The sequence below is a fragment of the Leopardus geoffroyi genome, chromosome D3 (assembly GCF_018350155.1).
Source record: "Leopardus geoffroyi isolate Oge1 chromosome D3, O.geoffroyi_Oge1_pat1.0, whole genome shotgun sequence".
In the NCBI taxonomy this organism is placed as follows: Eukaryota; Metazoa; Chordata; class Mammalia; order Carnivora; family Felidae; genus Leopardus; species Leopardus geoffroyi.
In genome coordinates this window covers 18575596-18596086 of record NC_059339.1, presented here as the reverse complement: position 1 = coordinate 18596086, position 20491 = coordinate 18575596, and the positions used below count along the sequence as shown (strand labels likewise).

At 52.9% G+C, this 20491-nt stretch overlaps 1 protein-coding gene across 9 annotated transcripts in view; it reads right to left on the bottom strand.

Annotated features, from left to right (window-relative positions):
• UBE3B (ubiquitin protein ligase E3B) overlaps positions 1-20491 on the bottom strand; it is a 52924-nt gene that overhangs the window by 6237 nt on the left and 26196 nt on the right. For all 9 annotated transcript variants that reach the window (XM_045458136.1, XM_045458145.1, XM_045458140.1 and 6 more), the window contains 10 exons: positions 20118-20236; positions 19389-19503; positions 18427-18526; positions 13108-13227; positions 8361-8537; positions 8121-8231; positions 5544-5681; positions 5204-5269; positions 3243-3301; positions 460-642 (listed from right to left, as the gene is read on the bottom strand). In XM_045458136.1, the coding sequence (XP_045314092.1) occupies positions 460-642; positions 3243-3301; positions 5204-5269; positions 5544-5681; positions 8121-8231; positions 8361-8537; positions 13108-13227; positions 18427-18526; positions 19389-19503; positions 20118-20236 (1188 nt within the window). The remainder of the gene's footprint in view (positions 1-459; positions 643-3242; positions 3302-5203; positions 5270-5543; positions 5682-8120; positions 8232-8360; positions 8538-13107; positions 13228-18426; positions 18527-19388; positions 19504-20117; positions 20237-20491) is intronic.

Genomic DNA, 20491 nt, shown 5'->3' with positions numbered 1-20491 from the left:
ACTCCCACGGGCGCTCACAGACACAGGCAGGGATGGGATTTAGCCAAATGACACAGCAAACCCGGGTAGGCCCGGGCGACTACTGACTTCTTGGAAGGCTGGAAGCTCATGCCTTCGTAACCCATGTCCCTGGAAGCTAAGTGGGCAGGGAACTTAAGAGCCAGGCCTGCAGCTCCGGAGCAGGAGCCGACAGGAGATCCTGCAATCCCATTTCCCGAGCCCTGGAGAGCCCAGCGGGCGGTCCCTGAGACTCGCTCAGTCTCCACTTCGACTTCTTGGGTCCCCAGACTGACAAGTGGCTGAGCTTTTATTCCAGGGCGATTCACCCTTAATCAGGGAGCAGCACACTTGGAGGTGGGCTGCGGAAACAGCTCTCCGAAGGGAGCCCAGCAAGGGGGCAGAGCTTGCTTTCCGGGAGGCTTAAGATTTCACCTCTCCCCCCTCTTTCTCGCTCCTTACTTTAAATCTTCCAGATCAATCTCAGCATTGTCACCGGAGATGAGACGCTGTAGCTCGGGGGTCGAGAACATCCGGATCCACTCGGGCTTGATAATGGAACGGAACCCGCTAATGAGGGCAGCTGTCTGGTTTTTGATCTGAGTGTGCATTCGAAAGTGGGCCATCAGATGGATGTAGCTAATCCTGTTGCAAACAAGAGAAAACGACGGGAATGAAAAGGCCAGGGCGGGCTGTGACCAACGGAACGAAAGAGGAGTCCAGTCATTTCTGGACCATTTCGCAAAAACACAAATGGCACCAGGGCGTCTCACCAGAACGATCATGAGGACGATGATGGTGGTGGTGCCACTGTGTATGCGCCGTGCGTTCAAGGGCACGATCTCACTCATTCCTCCCCCAAACCCAGTGGGTCACGATCGGGCGACACCCCACTGTACCGAGAGTAGAAGTGAGACATTCTCCAGGTGAGGAGAGGACCCTTCTCAGTACAAAGGGTGCTTTTCGGGCTTCTATTTAATTTCACTGATTTAAGATATAATTCAGTCCTCCAATAAGCTTGAAAGCAGAGGAAACGTGGTTTCATGATGGAACCTCGGTCAAAGCCTTGCTAATCCAGACCAAGGCTCTCAGCCATGAAGAGGTAAGCCTGCGGATAGTTGTAATTAAATGCAGCTGGCTGACAGGTTCGATGGGGAAGCCAGAGCACTAACACCGGTTCCGAGCAGATGGTCTTCGGGGTCTGTTTTCATGAGCACGGTGACCTCATCTGCAACACCATATACCGTGCAACTCTTTCGAACAGGTTAAATCCGGGCTTGCTACCATCGCGGATTTCTCAGCAAACCATTTCCTCAGAGATGAAAGAACCTGAGGCCAGCCCAGGTGCAACTCTCAAAAGCCCAAATTAGCACAGTCCCAATAAAAATTTTACCCCACGATGCTCAGATTTGAGTTACTGACCTTGAAAATAGGACTATTTAAACCAGTAGCAGACCCACACATCAGTATACTCATGTATGACTTTTCCCATTATCGCCACTCATGGACTCTCTGAAGCTGGTTGCTGACGTTCCATTTTACCAAAAGGGAGGGACTGTGGGGGACTTTCCCATTTTACCTCCCCGACCCCCAGATCAAACATCACCCCTGAGGGGGGCAGCACTGGCATTTCCAGACCTCTTAAGACCGTCCGTAGCACCGAACCCCCAGCCCTTATACTGAGCTTGGATGCTAAGAACGTGTAAGCGTTTGTGAAGCGGCTCCCACACGGGTCTCCAGGCAGGACAGGGACCTCACTCCAACACAGGCCGCACCGACCCACTGCCCCCGGCTGTGCTACATGCCGCTCCCACCCTCACCTCTGTGCCGCGATGCCTGGCCAAACGCGGCCGATCTGAGGGTGACACGTCACACATCTGACAGTGGTGATGCTTGCTGCTCCCACTCATCAAAGCTTCCCTTTGAGCCACACGTCCTGAAAGGTCTGTTGCGTGGCATTGCTTCATGCGAAGCCCTCAGAAGGGGCGGTTACAGGCCCATGGCAGGCAGGCACACGACCCGCCCCTGCTCTCGGACACCCTCAGGCAGTGCCTCCCAGCCTCAGCTCCCTGTTCTTTGCTCAGTTGTCCAACTGATGCCCCCTGGCCAGGAGTCAAAACTGGGGTCTTTCGATCATGATGGATATCAGGTCTGCTCTTCTAAATAAAGGCTCCCCAAGCATGCGGAACGACCCAACCACCTGACCCAGGAGGGCCACACTGCTCGGAACACTGGGCTGTGATGTGCATCTGATCCAAATGACTCGCCAGGTGGGACTGAGCTCTCACTTGTCAGTAGGAGAGTGATGCTCAGACTAACAGTTCAGAGCCTCCACTGAGCCTGGCGGCAGAAGATTGATAGATTGACAAAAGGGCCAATATCTACTCCTCATGCCAGGTTCTACTGTTTTAATTAGGGGAGAATAGTGCGGGTGGAGACAGTGCATTGAGGAGTTTTGCTTCCAGGGACCAAGGAGGTTGACATTTATGATAGATTTCTAAAAGCCTGTTATCTGTGACAATAGCTGCCGGGCCTCAGAGTCTCCCCGCATCTAAGGACCTGTCTGTGGCATTTGAATTCATCACCGTGTCTTCTCAAGAACAGCGTTTTATACAACTGCCACATGCTATCATTCCAAAATGATCTGCCCCTCCAAGGTGTCTTTCCGCCTCCATGCCCTCTGGGTTCAGGACTACGTGCCTGAGTGGCTCAGAATCCATTTGTCTGCATCTCGAGCCGTCATTAAATTCCTAGGAACACCGTGGCCGGGGTGCCTCTGACCTTAGATGTGCTACTGCAAAAAATAAATTGTCAATTCTTATTTTGCAAATCGAATTTAACGCAATTTTGGCCTCTGAACTGTAACCAGTAAATTCCATGATGATATTTATGGCCTCTTTCTACTTCGATTTATCTTAATAAATTCTCCAAGTGAGCCCAGAAAGCCAGAATGAAGTCTTTTCAAGTGGTGACTTTAAAAATCTAATTGCTAGGGGCGCCTGGATGGCGCAGTCGGTTAAGCATCCGACTTCAGCCAGGTCACGATCTCGCGGTCCGTGAGTTTGAGCCCCGCGTCGGGCTCTGGGCTGATGGCTCAGAGCCTGGAGCCTGTTTCCGATTCTGTGTCTCCCTCTCTCTCTGCCCCTCCCCCGTTCATGCTCTGTCTCTCTCTGTCCCAAAAATAAATAAACGTTGAAAAAAAAAAAAAAAATTTAAACGTTTAAAAATCTAATTGCTATACTCACTTATTTGCATTCGTAACTGGCGTGGTCTTCCCTCCAGGAGTCAGTTCATGGCAAACGAGCTGGGGGAGAAGACGGGGAGCAATGACTCGAGAGAATTCTAAAGGGGAAATAAAGCTCTCTGAAGACGAAAGGGCCCGACGTCAATATCCCTAATAATGACAGACTCGAGGTGGAGCATGTCTGGGGGCAATCATCTTCGCAAAAAGCCAGGGCTTCAGTCTCAACAAGCGGACCCTACATGATCAATATGGAAAGTGTCTTCTCATCCGATCCTCGTTCAAACATTTGTAGTAAGGCTTCAAGATGTCGTGGAGGGGACCGTGTTAGCATTTATGAGCACAGAGGATGGTAAATATATGTTGGTAGAGCCATACCCCGGAATGTCATGCAGCTATTAAAAAATATGAGGAAAACGTGTATTGAGAAGGGAGGAAAAAAGGTTATATGACAACACGCATGGTGTGGTGTCATTTCTACAAAAAAAAAAAATTATAGAGGTGCCTGGCTGGCTCCATCAGAAGACCATGCGACTCTTGATCTCAGGGTTGTGAGTTCGAGTCACGTTGGGTGTAAAGATTACTTAATGAAACTTTAAAAATTACATACGGGCCCAGGGAGAAAAGTCTGGAAAAGCACAGGCCACACATTAACAGTGGTGCTCTCCTGGCACTGGCATCAGAGGTGGTTTCGTTTCCATTTTTGTGCTCGTATTATAGCTGAATTTGTGGTTTGCAGTTTGCATTATTTTTACCATCAGGAGAAAAACTGTCAGGAGGAATGTTCAAAATCTGATTACAGATTTGAAATCCATAGAATCAATTGTTTTCCTCAACCTCAAGAACTTCTGGGGTCACTTAAAAATCAAAGAACGCATGATTTGAAAGCTGATTTTAACAGAAATTCTATTAACATAATACCCTAGGTCTCTAATGATGAAGAAAGGAACAACCGTGGACCCCTAGTCCCACTGCTGCCAACACCTCGGGGCAACCAGAGGATTTTAAAGCTGAAGGGCCTCTGGCAATCACTCAGCCTCGTGTTTCCCAGAAGGGGCTCCATGGAACACCACGTCTGTGGGCTACCACTTGGAGAATGGCTCTCTCTCCCCCTGGAAGAGTTCTGAGACCCAGCGAGCTGGGGAGGGCAGAGGTCAGCACAGCTCACTAGGTTTCTCCCTCACGGGCCAGTGTACTGGGGGTGGTGGTGGGGGAGGCTCTTCGGAGGGTGGGGCCTGCAGGTGTTTACCGAGTGACGCTGGTCCCAGCCAGGACTCACGTTCAAGAACGCACTTTTGTGAGATAAGGGAAGTGGGGCTTGGGGAGACTGAGTGACCTCCCTGAGGTGATGCAGGTATGGCTCCAAGAAGCCAGCTCAGCACCACGAAGCTCCTGGTCTAGGCTCACGCAGGTGTCCACTGGGATGTAACTAGAGGGCGCTGAAGGCGCTGAAGGGAAAAGCCAAAAGGAAAACTCTGGGAGCAAACTCCTCTGCTGGTGCAGTTTCAAGGGTCTTTTCTTCCTGCCCTGCTCTTTATGACGAGCACGAGCAAGGACTGGATTCTGTCCGAGGCACTTCCTCTCGGGTGGCTTCTTCCCCTCTTCAAGTCACAAGACTCTGTGTGTGACAGCTAATCCTCACCATGGTAACAAAAAGCAATGTTACCAACGGGGAATTAGAGCTTCCATCAGGAAAGGCCCAGAGTGCGAGCTAAGCAAAGCAGGGTCTCCGTGGGGAGCTCTCCGAGGGCCAGGCAGGCAAAGGCCAGGTCAACTGGGATCGGAAAAGGGAGAGCCCTCCTTGCTGGCTAGGAGGGAGAAGGGGGATGGGCGAGGGAGCCGGGGACGAGGACAGACAGCTGTGGTTTGTGGACCTCCTCCTGGGGGAAACACTAAGTGTTGGGAAGGTCTCAGGAAGCCGGTGGAGGGCGGCGAAGAATTGCTCAGCCCTAGAGGCCGACCTACCTGACCCATGACGTCCTCATCGTACGACAGAGTCAGGCCCAGGTCAGCGATGTCCCCTTCGTAACGCTAATGCAACAGAGAAGGGGCAAGTGTTGGGACCCAGGAGGGCTAGGTCCTCGAAGGTCTTAATACTTCCCCTCCTACTGAAGCAAAGGGAAAGGCTCCTCACCGCGAGGAAGGGGGTAGAAGCGCAGAAGGGGACGCGGGGGCCTGTGGTGGCCGCAGAAAAGCCCCTGTCCCACAGTAGGAAACTGCCTTCCACCACCTGAGAGCCCCGAGGCCTTCACTTCACTGCGTTTGCACTGGCCTGCAGCCAGGCCTTCTGCCGTGCCACACTGACCTTAATAGAAGTGAGGTTTTTGTAGAACTCTGAGTCCAGTGAAGGAAGCTCGTCCACGGAGCTATAGAAGACACTGTGGTGGTGCCCGAGCAGCTGGCTCAGGAAGAAGGAGGCGAAGGGCACGTCCACCACAATTCCCTGTGAGAGGAAAGACAGAAGCTTGCCTGTCTGCCCCACGGGATTCCATCTCGGTGACCTCGTCGGGCTGGCCTGGGCTGCAGTGGGGCTCCAAGGGCACCAGCGAGATCTCTAGACGCTGCCTAAACTTCCCTGGTGGAGACCAGTACCTCCTGCCACCTGGATCAAGTGCCTCTGGGGGACGTCACAGCACAGCAGGTAAGGGCACAGGCTTTGGAGCTGCAGAGCCCGGGGATCAAATCCCAGCTGCCCAGCTGCCTGGCTGTGAGGACATCGGCTCTCTCATCTGTAAACGGGGCCCAGCATAGCCTCGCCATTTTAAGGATTAAATGAGCAGGCTGGAAAGGAACGGGGAGCACAGGCTCTCACCTGGAGGCAGGGCAGGGGAAGCCTCCAGGAGAAAGACCTATCTAAGCTAGACCTAAGGAGCACAAGGCCCACAGGTGTGTTCTAGGAAGGGGACACAGAGCTCTCTGGCCACAGCACAGTGTTTGGGGGAGGAAAGGTGAGGGGTGAGGCCAGAGAGGAGGCAGGGCCAGATCAGGAGAGGTCTCTGGAGCTTCCTGGAGTCTGGACTCTATCCCGAGGGCAGCAGGGAGCCCCAGGAGGGCTGTAAGCAGGTTTGCACTTGAAATGGGGAAGGCACCGGAGGAGGAAAATAGGAGGTGGGGATACAGCAAGGAAACATGCATTACACTGAGGAAAACGGACAGATTATTCTAGGTGGAGAGAAGACGCTGGATCACAGAGATTTAAAAGGGGCAGGGCTCAGAGTCAATGATGGCCTGACTCAGAGGGCTGAGTGAGTTAACGTGAGTTAACACACACTGCCCCTCACACAGACCCAGCATGTCCTAATTTCTCCCTGTGCTGTTACTGCTGGGGGAGGAGACAGACACTGGGTCCAGGGAACAGGGAGCACATTCCCAGAATGACGAAGGCACGCTTCTCAGCGGGCCCAACTCTTCTGGCACCTCGTGTTTAAAGGAGAAACACGGCATATGGCCAAGTACATCCTCATGGGATTTCTTCTTTACATGGGAATCACCTGAGAAATGGTGGAAACGGAAGCACAGAAAAGGAGCCCAGGACCCCCAACCAGCCCAGGGCAGGAGGCAGCCCGAGGGAGCTTGGGCAGGGACGCAGACAGAGCACCTAACCGCACCACGGCCAGGGACCGAGGCCGTGGACGGAGGCCATTTACGCAGAGAATAAGTATGCTCGGCCACAGGGCCTCTCTCCCTCCATCTGCCCCAGCCCCCGGCTCTGCTTCGGAGGGAAGCCTGGCTTCCCTGGGGTCCATGACGGGGTGAGAAGGGAGAGCCGCTCAGGCATCTCTGGAGCCCACCGTGAAGGCCACGAGAACGGCAGCCCACGAGCTCCCACGGCAGCTTTACTTCCTGCCTGGGGAGCAGGACCCTAAGGGCGGGACCCAAGTGCCACCTGGCTTGGCTCATGGTGGACAGGGACCAGGAGCTGCGTGGGCCTCACTTGGAGTCTGCACAAGTCCACACCACCCTGACCCCATGAGACCGAGGAGCCAGGCACCACAGGTGTTTTACCTGTATTAGCTCATTTACCATCTACAGCAAGCCGATAACGTAGCTTTTGTCATCCCTACTTTTTCTGATGCGAACAAGGGCCTAGAGAAATAAAAGCAGGGCACCTGGGTGGCTCAGTCGGTTGAGCGTTTGACTCTTCATATCGGCTCAAGTCATGATCCCAGGGTCATGGGGTTGAGCCCTGAATCGAGCATGGAGCCTAAGATATTCTCTCTCTCTCTCTCTCTCTCTCTTTTCCCCTCTCCCCTGCTCCTACTCCCTCTCTAAAAAAAAAAAAAGAAAAAAGAAAAAAAAGGGGAAATAACAGCAACTTGCAGGTGCAGTCACACAGCTGGCCAGGGAAGACCGGTCTCAACCAGGAGCTGAGGCTCTGGAAGGCCCTGCCTTCCTTGCCTTCTGTAGGCGACACCCGGACCCCTGCGGCTGGCTCTGACCCTGTGGCTGGCTCTGAAGCACTCACTCCAATAACACAAGATTTAAATTTAAAAAGAGCCGTAACAACTATCACACCCCACAAAATGCTGCCCTCCTGGGGACCAGGAGGGACCAGGCCAACCTGGGTTTGAAGTTGGATTCTACGGATTAACTACCACTGAGACTCTGGACAAGCGTCTCAAAGCCTCAGTTCTGTCACCTGCAGGTAAATGGGACAGCAGCAGCCACACCGCAGCACTGGCGAGAGGATGAAATGACATAACGTGCAGAAAGCACCAAGTGTTTCTGTCCAGTAATCTCGGGTCCTGTCCTCTTTCCTGGACTCCATCCTAACGACAGGTCCTTTACGTGGCCGGGCCCGGTCACCAAAACGCGCACGAAGTCCACGGGGCTTCTAACATCTCATTTTCCCTTCCGGGGTGATGCTCCTGAACATGCCTACCTCATACACAGCCTTCCCCAGCATCTTGCCCACAAACTCGAAGAGCTGTAGATAGTTCTCATGAATGTAGGACGTGGGTGAAGGGTACAGCCTCTCGTCCCCGCTGGTTGTCTGTGAGGAAGAACGGAGAGAGAGGCAGGGAGGTTAAATGCCTTGTAAAGAGCAAGCCCAGCCCTTCGCTTCTCGTTTGTCACCGAGAACCTGACTGCTGTCAGCCCCGCTCCCGCTCCCCTTGAATACCTTGAACAGATTGAGTGCCGGGTCGAACACCCTCTTGATGATTTCCTCCAGGAACTCCTTGAAAACACCGTCCTGGTCAATGCCGGCCTCGTCCACCCCGAGGTCATTGACGAACTTCACACGGATCACGCCCTTCATGGCGTGCTGGGACAGCTGCCGGAGCTGCTCGTAGCCATCCTGCCGAGAGCAGAATTGCAGCCCATCAGGAGCGGGAGGACTTCTGCGTAACTCAGGGCTGCCTCCCCAAGGCTCCTGCTCCCGTGTGAATCCTTCCCGGCATAATTGCTAAACAGTTAGGACGCAGGGTGCGGGGCAGGGGGGATGAGCAGTTCTCACCTGCTTGCACAAGAGCCTGTTAAAAGGAAAACTCATTTTGGGGATGTGACGCCACTGCTGTGTGGCAAGGGGAGGCTGCCTCTGAGACGAAGCAGAGCACCAAGACAGGGAAACCAGGAAAGGTGAGTCGACAAGCTCTTGGCCATCCCATCCCATCCGCACAAAGGATGGAAGAAACTGGGACAAGATCCTACCCTCTATTTTAATGCAAAGAGTAGCTTATTTAGCTCACGGTAAAAATCAGTCAGTGAGACTCATAGATCACTAGAAGGTGAGAAAAGTAAGTACCCCCCACTGCTCAACTCCTGGAATCTTTCCCCAGATCAGGAAAGGCCTGGTGAGTCAGTCTGAGGAATTTAGTGCCTGAGGCCACTAGGGAGCCAGAGAAGAGTCCAGGCGAGGGGAGACATGACTGGCTTTCTCAGAAATATCGTTGTTGATGGCACAGCAGCTGGAAGGAGGGGACAAGGGTGCAGGAGTGAGTCAAGGGTGCAGGAATGAGTGATGCTGGGCCCATAGGCAGGGGCAGCGGGGAGGAGAAGCCTGCAGCCAGCCCTCGAGGCATGCAGCCATCTAGTACCCGAGGACACAACTTTAGAGTTCTTGTAATCATGTTGTTTAGTCTGTCTCTTGATTCTAATCTGTCAAGGTCTCCTAGGTTCCTCGCATGTGGGTGCTGATAAGCCGACCGCTCAGGTGTTCAGGTTTCAGAGCAGTGACTGTCAGAAATAGTGCTGAACAGGACAGCGGCCAGGGAGGAGTCTTATGATCCAACACGAGCCGCCCCATCATGAGGGAGAAGCCGTCATAGGGGAGAAAGTGAGCTCTTTAGATCCTGTCGCAGAAGGTGCAAATCAACTGCAATATCCCTACGGAGGCGCCCCACGGGTCTCCCTCTCAGGCATGACTGCAGTGCCGTGAGACGTTCTGCTAACACGAGACAGATCATCTCTATGGTATCCACCTGTCTGCCAGTCTGGTCCCTTGTCACAAAGCACACGAGGCCAGAACAGTAAGACCTGCTTTGGGAAACTCTTGCCACCTTCCTGCTGATCACGTTCCTCTGGTGATGCAAAGGACTGTCCCATGGTGGCTCCCGATCTTATTCTGGGGTGAGGGTCCCAAGTTCGTGAGCCAGTAATAACTACCTCTGAGGGTCTTTGGAAAGCAGAGGACCACGGTTTTGGGTGCATAGGCCCGTGAAGTATCCTGTATGCATGTGGAAGTCTGGAAATCATGAAGTTAGATGGAAAGAAGCGGGAAACAGAAGTCACTGTGCAGCGCCAGCGGCAGCCTTTAAACCACGTGTCTCCATCTTGGCACAGAGTCGGGGATGGGTGGAGAATTCCAACATCTTCTTGCTTGCTTGCAGGATTTCCTCCATTCTGCTTTGAAATGATGCCTCCTAGCTTTACTTCCCATTAGGAGGGGTGTCGGTATCATGCAGATTAAACGAGATGGTGTCCTGGGCAAGCACTTAGCACATGGCTGAACACAGGGCAAGTACTTAAGGAATGCTCGCTGGAGTCAAATCTTATTTATTTTTCATTTTTCATTTATTATTGATTGATTGAAAGGGGTGGGGTGCGAGGGGCAGAGAGAGAGAGGGAGAGAATCCCAAGCAGGCTCTGTGCTGTCAGCTGACTTGGGGCTCGATCTCACAAACCATGAGATCATGACCTGGCTGAAATCAAGAGTCGGACACTTAACCGACTGAGCCACCCAGGCGCCCCTCAGTTTTTCTTCACCAGCCCCACATTGGCCTTTTCTCTGAAGGGCTATAGAGAGGAATTTGCCAGCTGCCTCCTAACTGCCTGCTGCACCCCACATCCTCCGGGCACGGCGGCATCACACGAGGATTCAACCTGTGTCTGTCCTTCCTTCCGGGAGGTGGGTCGGAGGAGGGCGTTTCTCTTCTCTACTGCATCTCAAAGACCCTGACCTGGGACGAGAACTGGCTCCCAGGCGCGGCTCTCCCACTGACACCTGAATGGAGCTGACTGTGAATCGTAACTTCTCTGGCCTCAGTTCTGCCTTTGACAGAGTGAGGGGACGGGGCTGGGCAGAGTATGGCTAAGGTTCCTCCTGGTTCTCAGATGCTAGGGTCCCGGCCCCCGTTCACCCTCCGTGAGGGGACGCCTTCCTGCAAAACTTCAGGCTAACACCTGGAAGCGGAGTACTAAGGCAGCACCTTCAGTACAAACCACAGAAGAGGGAACCGAATAAAAGCCCGGGATATCCCAGGAGCGGCTAATATCGGCTTTGTGATGCCCCCTTGTGTCCAAATCCAGCAAATGCCACTGCGCGCTCCTGTTCTAACCACCAAACCACCACAGAAGGAGAATGACTAGAGTGACTGAATATATGACCCTCTCCCCTTCCCAATTAGATATGAACAACAGTAATCAGGTTCATGATGAGATAGACTCTAATGGAATATGGAAAGGAAAGCGGACTTGGCCTAAAACCTAAGAAAGACATCCCTCCTCAGACATCCCTGGAGGCTGTGTTGGAGCAAGCAGGCCCAGGGTAACGGGGACGTCAGGTGACTCTCCCACACGCAAGGACGCTTGAGGGAGTTGGGGATTCCGTCATTCTCAGGGCGCACCAGTCCCTAGCACCCCAGACTTCCCGACTGTCAGGAAGTGACACGTCAGGGCTGGCCGCATCTGAGTGGGACTGAAGATGTTAAGGGACGGGGGAGGAGCGTGCAGGTCCGACCGAAGAAAGTGCTGCAGGAAGGAGTTTCTAAACCCATTCGGTCTTTCTCTTCTTGGAGTCAAAGCAAAGCTTGCAAACTGGTGGCCCGCAGGTTGAATTTGCCGGGAAGACAGGTGTTATCTAACCTTCCAGGCACATTACCAAATTCCATTAGCTCCCAACATAAAAGCTCTGGGGATCTCACACAAAACCCTGCATTTTGGCCTTCTAAAAACCCAGAGCATAGTGAAGCCTAAGTCCCCACACAGAAGTAGTCAGGTGGAACTGGGTGGAGGCGGTCTCTTTTAGGGGGCACATGCTCCCCACCTGCCCACCCCTCTCTACTGCTCGAGAACAATGAGGCTGGACGCCAGGTGTCATTTATCCACTCGCTCGTGGGGTCCTTTTTCTCAAGTAGTGACCTAAACTGCGGGCCGTGTTTCAGAGAGCGCAGGGTGGGGGGAGCCAGGGAAGTGAAGAAGATTCCTGTTGTTCAGCATGCAAACAAGATGCTCCTGCGTGGACACACTCAGCCGGCTTCACCCATTCCCACGACCAGCAGGGTCCCTGTAGGCACTTACATTTCTTACCTCTACTTTCAAGAATGTCAAAACCGTCACCTGGTTACCACATGGTGCCTTTCCCCAGCAGACCCCAGTGTCAGTCACCAGTGGCCAGGTTGGGGGGGAAACTGAAAGCAGCTCTCCAGGAAGGAGCGTGAACCCCCCAAGGGAGAAAATGAAAATGTGTCGGGAGGAAGGGCTGCTACTGTGGCCGCTGGCCGGTGGCTGGCTACGTGGCCACGCGCTGTCCTGAGATCCCGCGACTGCCCTCCACTGCAGAACAGGCTAATGAGGTAACGTGGCTGAAGCGAGATAAAAGGTCTGAAGAGCAAGCATGGGCAAATAAACCCAGCCCAGCCTCTTCCAGGAATGTGGGCTTGGGACTCAGTCACCAATTCTACCACCGCTGGTGGGATCCGCACGTTTGGGCAGGTTCCGCACTGCACAACCCTGGGGGAGGGTACGGCACACACAACGCAGACCTCGCAGTTACATACGTTTATTGTAACAACGTTCCAGCAGACGGTAGTTGGTGTCTTGTTCCAACAGAATCAATATATTACAATTTTGTGACATATAGAGGTGACGTGTTCTGAGGACAGGCACCAATTTCTGGCACACGTGAAGCTGCCACATAGCAGCAACCGTGGACACTGGGTTGGCTGAGGTGAGCCACTTCACTTGTTCCTCCCAAGTTCATGTCTACCAAGAACTCCTAGCTCTAGAATACATGCACTTCCCAGTATGGCTCAGTAAACTTACTACCTACGTACGCTCCAGCCTCCACATTCACAGTTGGGAGTCTGGGCAAAGTGCCTGCCAGGACGAATGGAGTTTGCACAGACACGAGAATGCCTGCACGTGGCACTTCCTGCGCAAAGGGGCACAGTGCTCAATGTTCCAGCCCGGGGGACCCGCATGGGGAACAGGAAGGGAAACACTGCACCGCGGGTTCCCGACACTGAGGACATGTTTAATCAAGCGGCTCTTCAGAGCAGACCCCAGGACACATGGCCCCATTCCGCTCCCTAAGTCTCGATTTCGGGGTCATCAGACCAGGTGGTGACAAGGACAGTTCACAGGCAATAGATCGTCCATTAAAAACCCCCCGTCTCACAGAGTACACCTTTTTGTGATGGGCTTCTCACCTCCAACATGCGGGACCGTCGGATTGTGATGTGGGTGACGTGGGGAGAGGCTGAGCTGGTTTCCACGAGCCCCAGTTTCTCCTTCTCCTTGGTAACCATGTTTCGGAACAGGAGAACTCTCTGAAATGAGCAAAGGTGAGACCAGGAACTGGGTCAACAACGGATGATTCCCTAAGACACGCTGTACGGGACTAACGAAACAAGTCACGCGAGAGGCCACCACAACGGGACGCTCCGATAGATGCTACAGGTCAGAAGTGTCTGGGGAGAACAGCAGACGTTCCCCAAAACAACCTTGGGAATTAGAAATCTAGCTGAGTACATGCCAAGGAAGAAAGGCCCCAGAAAGAGTGGTCTGGCTGCAGCCACAGTCCGGTTAAAAATAGTCTGGAAGCTGGGACGCCTGGGTGGCTCCTTCAGTTAAGCATCCGACTTCAGCTTGGGTCATGACCTCACAGTTCATGGGTTTGAGCTGCACAATGGGCTCTGCACAGTGTGGAGTGTTCTTGGGATTCTCTCTCTCTCTGCCTCTCCACCACTCGTGCTTTCTCTCTCTCAAAAATAAATAAGCTTTAAAAAAAATGGGGTGCCTGGGTGGCTCAGTCAGTTGGGCGTCTGACTTCAGCTCAGGTCATGATCTCGTGGTCCATGAGCTCGAGCCCTGTATCAGGCTCTGTGCTGACAGCTCAGAGCCTGGAGCCTGCTTCCGATTCTGTGACTCCCTCTCTCTGACCCTCCCCTGCTCACACTCTGTCTCACTCTCTCTCTCAAAAATAAACATTAAAAAAAAAAATTAAAAAAAAAAAAAAAAAGAATGGTCTGAGAGAAAATCATTCTCATTCAGTCAATAAGCCACCATAAAACCCTGGTGGTAGAACAGGTTACAGAGGCTGCTTTACATACCTATGCCTGCTTTAAAGGGAATCAATGTTAGGAGTTAAAAAAGAGAAACATTTCAAAGATAATTTTTTTCATTGTCAGAAATTTCAAAAAATGATCCCACAGAATAAAGGTCCCTGACCTTTTATCAGCCTCCTCTGTGCCCTCAAGCACACCATAGGCCCCCCCCCCCCCCCATAATATTTCTCAATTACTGTTAGAGAAGAACCCTCTCTCCCATGGTCAAGATTCTGATAAGCCCCTTTCAGGAGAGCACGACCCTTGGCCCCATCCTGGGGTTGAGAATCACTGCTGTCTGCTGAATGAAGAAATAAATCCAATCGCTGCTGATTTTGTTTAAAAATGGGAATCCCCTCAAATGTCAAAGGATTTGTTAAATACAAATAAGAACAGTCAGAATGGTAACAACAACGGTAACAAGAGCTAACTATATACAGGAGAGGCTCGTGTGTTTACGTTTGATCATTTCACTGACTACGAAGTTAACACACGGCTGCAGCAGGAAAAGTGATTGCCCACGGCTTCCCGAGGAGGAGGAGGAACGTATCTGGCAGAGGGGTTACTTCTCAGGGGAGCCGCTTGAGGTGGCTGGTTCACCAGCCTAGAAACAAGGACTGAAGTGCTCTGGATGGTATCAGGGTTCCAGGACAACATGGAAAGGAAGGATCGACGGAGCCACAGTGAGGGAGGCTGTGACGGGGACAAAGGGCACTGGCATGTCTCTTGTCTGTGCAGGGGGAATTGAGACTTCCAGAACAGGTCTTTAACTTGTGTGGGGCTATGAGGCACGACTGTTTGCTCTCACCCCAAATCTTTAGCATGACCTGAACACGAGGCAGAAGAAAAGCTTCCCAGGGCACCTGGGTTGCTCGGTCGGTTAAGCGTCTGACTCTTGACTTAACCTCAGGTCATGACCTTGTGGTTGGGCCCTGAGCTGACAGTGTGGAGCCTGCGCGGGATTTTCTCTTTCCGTCTCCGTCTGCCCCTCCCTCCACTCGTTTGTGTGTGCCTCTCTCTCGCTCGAAATGAACAAATAATCATTTAAAAAAATGTTAAAAGAAGAGTTTCCCACCTGGGTTAATCCCATATGGGGCGGAGACTGCCCACACAGAACTAAAAGTGCAGAGGTGGCCGTGAGAATGGCAGGAGTCAAGGAAAGACTGTGTGGGGCTCTGGTCTCCACGGGGCGTGAAGGGGGTTTGGGACAACGGTACGCAGCTCTCAATGGTATGAGAGGCCTCACGACGGCAGCAGACATCTGAGAAAGGGTCCTTGTCTCCATTTGGCAGATGAAGACACTGACTCACCCAAGGTCACACAGCTGGTGGACACAGGGGCCACAGTCAAACCCGGGACTCACACACGGGCCACCACACCACAGAGCCACTGCCCACCCCGTGTGGCACCAGGCCTTCCAGGCCAGAACAAAAGAGAAGGTCCCAAGTCCCAGTCCGGGGATGCACTGCACATAAAAGCGTAAAAGCAATGTAAGAGAGTGCAGAGAAGAAAGTGCTGTGTGTGTGAACGAGGCGGAGCCGAGGCCTTGAAAAACTTTGAGGGAAGCAGGAACAGCTTTGTGGGCCGCCCACATGAATGAGATCAAGAACAGGGAGAGTTCTGGTGTTTAGGGCAGATGCCATAATGACAGGCGCAAGACTGCGGGCAGGCCTGGAGAGACTATAACCCCCCTGTGCGCTCTGGCAAGAACATGCCAGCGAGAGAGGGCAGTACGTGCCCCCCCAGGAGGGGACAGTGCCTCGCTGCTATGACATACTGAGCCTCAGATGCCCTCCTGTACCTGCTGGGGCCATAAAAGGGTCAGGACAGGTGCCAGGGGATTGGGAAGGGTCCCCACGAGAGGAGAAAAAGTTCCTGAACCAAGGACAAAAAGCTTGGATGGCAATCTTAAGCACAATTCCCCAATTCCCCAAAGAAAAAACACACAGTGAGGATTAGATTATAGCCTGGTCCCCAAGACATGCCAACTAATCTCAGAGGTTCTCAGGCTTCTTGTTCTCAGTACCCCCACAGACTCAGTAATGACTTTCACGGCACTCCTAGGTCAAAAGAAATACTTACAGTGCCATCTACGAGGTAGCGAGGGTCCTAGCCACTTGGTAAGTATTTATGTGCTAAGAGCTTCGTATTTTAAAAATACATGCATGTTGAAACAAAAACTGAGTTTTGTTTTTAAAACCAGCGTAGTGGCATCCTCGAAAGGAGCGTTGAAATCGTGAGCTCGAGCTGGTGCTCCACATGCTGTCCAAAGCATCTCACCGTGCTCTTCTCAAAAACTTAAAATGCCCTGTGACAACCCAGGGTCACCCCAGCAGAGCGCCTGTGACCTGCAGACACATGGAGCGGCAATCCCAGACTACAAGGGATGGGAGTGCTATGGTCCAGGGCTGACCTCACAGACACGCGGGGCCAGGGCAGGGTGCTGCGTTTTCAGTTAGACTGCCCCAAACTGGACGAGGCCCAGGGGATGGGGGGCCGGAAGCCACTTCCCCAAGGAGTAGCTGGGGGGAGGGGAAGGATGCTACCTGTGGCACAGAGAAGACCAGAAAGCAAACGAGAGTTGCCCCCACATCTCAGAAGATTTGGAGATTCCACTTAGAGTGGCTGTTCAAGGACCAGAGAGTAGAAGTTACACAGAAGTAAATCAGGTTAAGGTGAGGAAGAACGTCCCATCACTGGGAAGAGTAAAGCAATACAATGGATGGCTTTGCAAGGCTCCGGGCCTTCCACCTGAGGCAAGGTCAGGTGTATTGTCGGAGGCCTCCCACCCCAGATGGAGGCGGTTAGCTAAGTAATCCCCACAAGTTCCCTTCATTTCTAAGAGGCTCTGCTATCAAGTGCAATAAGAATTTAAACAGCCACATCCGTTTGCAAATCACTACTTGAGGGTAAAGAACAGCAACTGCGAGCATTAACATCAAGGTCAAAACAATATCAAAGAGCAGCGAGGAATATGTATCTCTGAAAACTAAGGTTCAATTTACAAAAAATGTGACTTAGGCTCTTTTCTAAAAATGTCTCTTGTCCAAAAAGAAAAAAAAAGGGAGGGGCGCCTGGGTGGCTCCATCTGTTGAGCGTCTGACTCTCTCGTCCCAAGTCATGGTCTTGCAGTTCATGGGTTCGAGCCCTGGGTTGGGCTCTGCGCTGACAGCGCGGGGCCTGCTTGGGATCCTCTCTCTCCCTCTCTCTCTGCTCCTCTCCTACTTGTGCTCTCTCTCAAAATAAATAAACTTTAAAAAAAAAAGAAAGAGAAAAAGAAAAAGGAAAAGAAAGAGAGGCACACGAAGACTTTAAGAGTCTCTTCTGAAGGAGCACAGTATCATTGTGGGTTCCAGCAGACATTTCTGGAGTGTTCACTACAGACCAGGGACATGGGCAGCACCTTCCCTCATTTCCCGACACTCTGGCCACCGTACCTGACCCTTTCTGAGACTCTCATGTCTCTCGGGTCCGGGACACCACGCTGCTGGTTTCCCTCCTCTGATGAGTCCTCTCCTCATGCTGGCCCCCTTAACAACAGGCCCCTTGGTTGTCTGACTCCGCCCGGTTCCCTGACCACCCTGTCCGTGGCCATGGATGCAGTCAGATTTGGGCACTGTCCACGTGCAGTGTCTCTCTCCAGCCCCACTGTCCGATGGCCTCGAGGAGTGGCGGACACCGCACGCCTGTGCCGCCTGTTCAAAGCTGACCTCCTCTAGCCCGCGCTCCTACCCCAGGGAATGACTCCCCCAAGCGCCCAGGAGCCCAAGCCAGAAGCCCGCCCACCACCTGAATCCCTCCTTTCCTTCTCTGAATGTCTTTGTTCTGATCCTATGGTGTCTCTCCACTCCCATAACACTTCTGCCTCTAGCTGGTCTTCCGCCCCATGGCCAGAAGGAACCTTCTAAAGCGTAGCTCTGACCAGGGGCCCCCGAAGCTGATAACGCTCCAACGGCTCTGGCCAAAATCCAAGCTCCTGCCCTTGGTCTGCAGGGTCCTTCCAGCTCCAACCCCTACAAACCCACTCAGCTTCCTGGCTCTCCTTCACATCCTCCGCAGCCAGACCGTACGTCGGGCCCTCCATTAGCACCGTATTCTCAACCCCCCGGGCCTTTAACCACTGGAAGCTTCTCCTGACTCCCTTCCCCCTATTGCCAGCTGGGCCTGGCCCCCCTGTCTGGGCTCCCCCAGCATCCATCCCTGTGACGTGCCCCCCACCTGCTAGAACTGCCAGTGCATGCTTTCTTCAGTTTCTGTACTCGGCCTAATACCTGGTGTAGACGGAGACCCACTGTCCGTGCACGTTTGCGGAGTGAACGAGCTCGTCTCTTTCTTTCCAACTGCTACAGCAAAGGGGGCGAGTCGGGTGCCATGCGGCGGGGCACAAAGACGCACAGGGGCCTGGCTCTGAGAGCAACTCACGTTTTTGTGGGGAACGACATGAGGGACGTACTGCAGGATCAGCTGCGCCCGTCTTCTGTCCTTGTCCAGTTCTTGGAAGAGCACGCTAGGTTTGAGGTCCCTTCGGAAGAAAGGCATGGGTTTGGGGTTATCATAGGACAGTAGCTCTCTAGCGCAGGGGCGGCCAGCTCCAGCTTGCTGCCGTTTTAGTAAGCAAGGTTTCGGCGGAACACGGCCACATCCGTCCACCGCGTACCGTCACTGGCCACTTTCCCGCCACAATGGCAGACTGGGGCTCTTGCAAAGGAGAGCCTCTGGCTGCAAAGCCTAAAATACCTACTCTCTGCTCCGCCAGACCCCACTCTAGTGCCACAACATAAGAGCCGACATGTCATTTATAAAAAATGACAGACATCTTGGGACAGACACCTGGGTGGCTTCGTCGGTTAAGCTCGATCTCGGCTCAGGTCACGATCTCACGGTTCATGAGTCCGAACCTTGAGACAGGCTCTGTGCTAACAGCGCAGAGCCTGCTTGGGATCCTGCCTCGCCCTCTCTTTGCCCCTCCCCTGCTTGCTCTCTCTCTTAAAATACACAAACTAAAAAAAAAAAAAAACAAACCAAAACAAAACTGCAGACATCTTACACTTAGTTGTTGTAAGTGGATCTCCCCACCCTACCCCCAAAAGGCCAGCTGTAGTTTTCATCCTGCTCATTCTGTTGATAAAAACCACCACTGAACTCTCATAACCTGCTGCTCAGTTCAGCTACAAGAAGTTTCTTCCCATTTGCTAACTATGCCCTGGCTTTGTCACCATTACTGAGCCCTGACCACTCTCAGGGTGAGCACATCCTCACAGGCACCAACCGCTGGGCGGTCTGTCCTCCCAGGGGGACAGAGGATGAGGGAGAGATGAAGACCCCTTGGCCCCAGAGCGCGAGCCTGGCCCCCACAAACCCGCTTGCCCGGCCCTGCTCCTCACTTTCGCAGCCAGTGGTCCTCGGGGGCAAAGCGCCGCCGGCAGTCCCTCTCGTACAGCACCATCAGCCAGCCGTGGACAGAATGGAACAGCTCCAAGGTATCCCCCTTGGCGTTCTCTGTGGGTCAAAGAAATGGGAGAGCTGCAAACAGAGCTGGTCAGGGCTGGCGAGGAGCCAGGAGGATGGCGTCTTGTCTCTGCCGGTCACCAGCCCCCACCAAGGTCTCTGTCTCCCTCACTCTATAGAGTCCACGTGGAATCGACAGAATAAAAGGCGCCCTGGGTACGTTCTGTTTGCAGGACCCTAGCGTCTCAGACAATCACCACTGTCTGCCTCCCACTAGCAGCTGATCCAAAGGACCTTTTTAATCTAAGGAGCTTTGTACCAAGCAAACTGGAAGCACTTCAGGAGGTGAGCTCTGATTTGGAGCGTGCCCTGACACATGTTCTCTTTTCACGGAAATCGACTCAAAGAAGCAAAGGGAGATCCAGGCAAAATCATCATCGTTAATAATCCTTCACACCTACACGTACTTCCTGAAGGGAGATGTAAAACTTCCACATCTGCACCTACTATCTTAAGAGGCCGCAGACAGGAGAAGTACAACTTCCAATTACGTGAATAAACGTGCCTGTGCAATTGGTTGTGATGGGCGATAAAGCTAGGCATCAGTTGATGTTCCAGACCGTGGCCTCCCGCGTGCAGCACGACGGCTGGCATCTTCGCCTTACCTACGATCCCATCCCAGATCATCTTAAACACAAAGGAGTTCAGGAAAGAGGAGATGGTGACCAGCTCTTCCAGTTTGAATGAAATTTGTTCTTCGTAAACTTCGATGTCGTCAAGGATCCTAAATCAGATGGAAAATTACTCACAACTTCCCACGGAGGAAAGGGGGGGAACGACGAGATGTGTACCTCTTACTAGACGAATAGAAGCTCACGAAGTAAGCTCTGATGGGTAGGATGTGCTTCAGGAGAACCCGGAGGGGAGAGCAGCTGGGGACAGAGGTGAAGCAAAAGCGACCACGTGCAGATGAGCATGGAAGCTGGTAATGGGCATTTGAGGGATCCTTCTACTCTTCTCTCCGCTTTCTATTAATTTG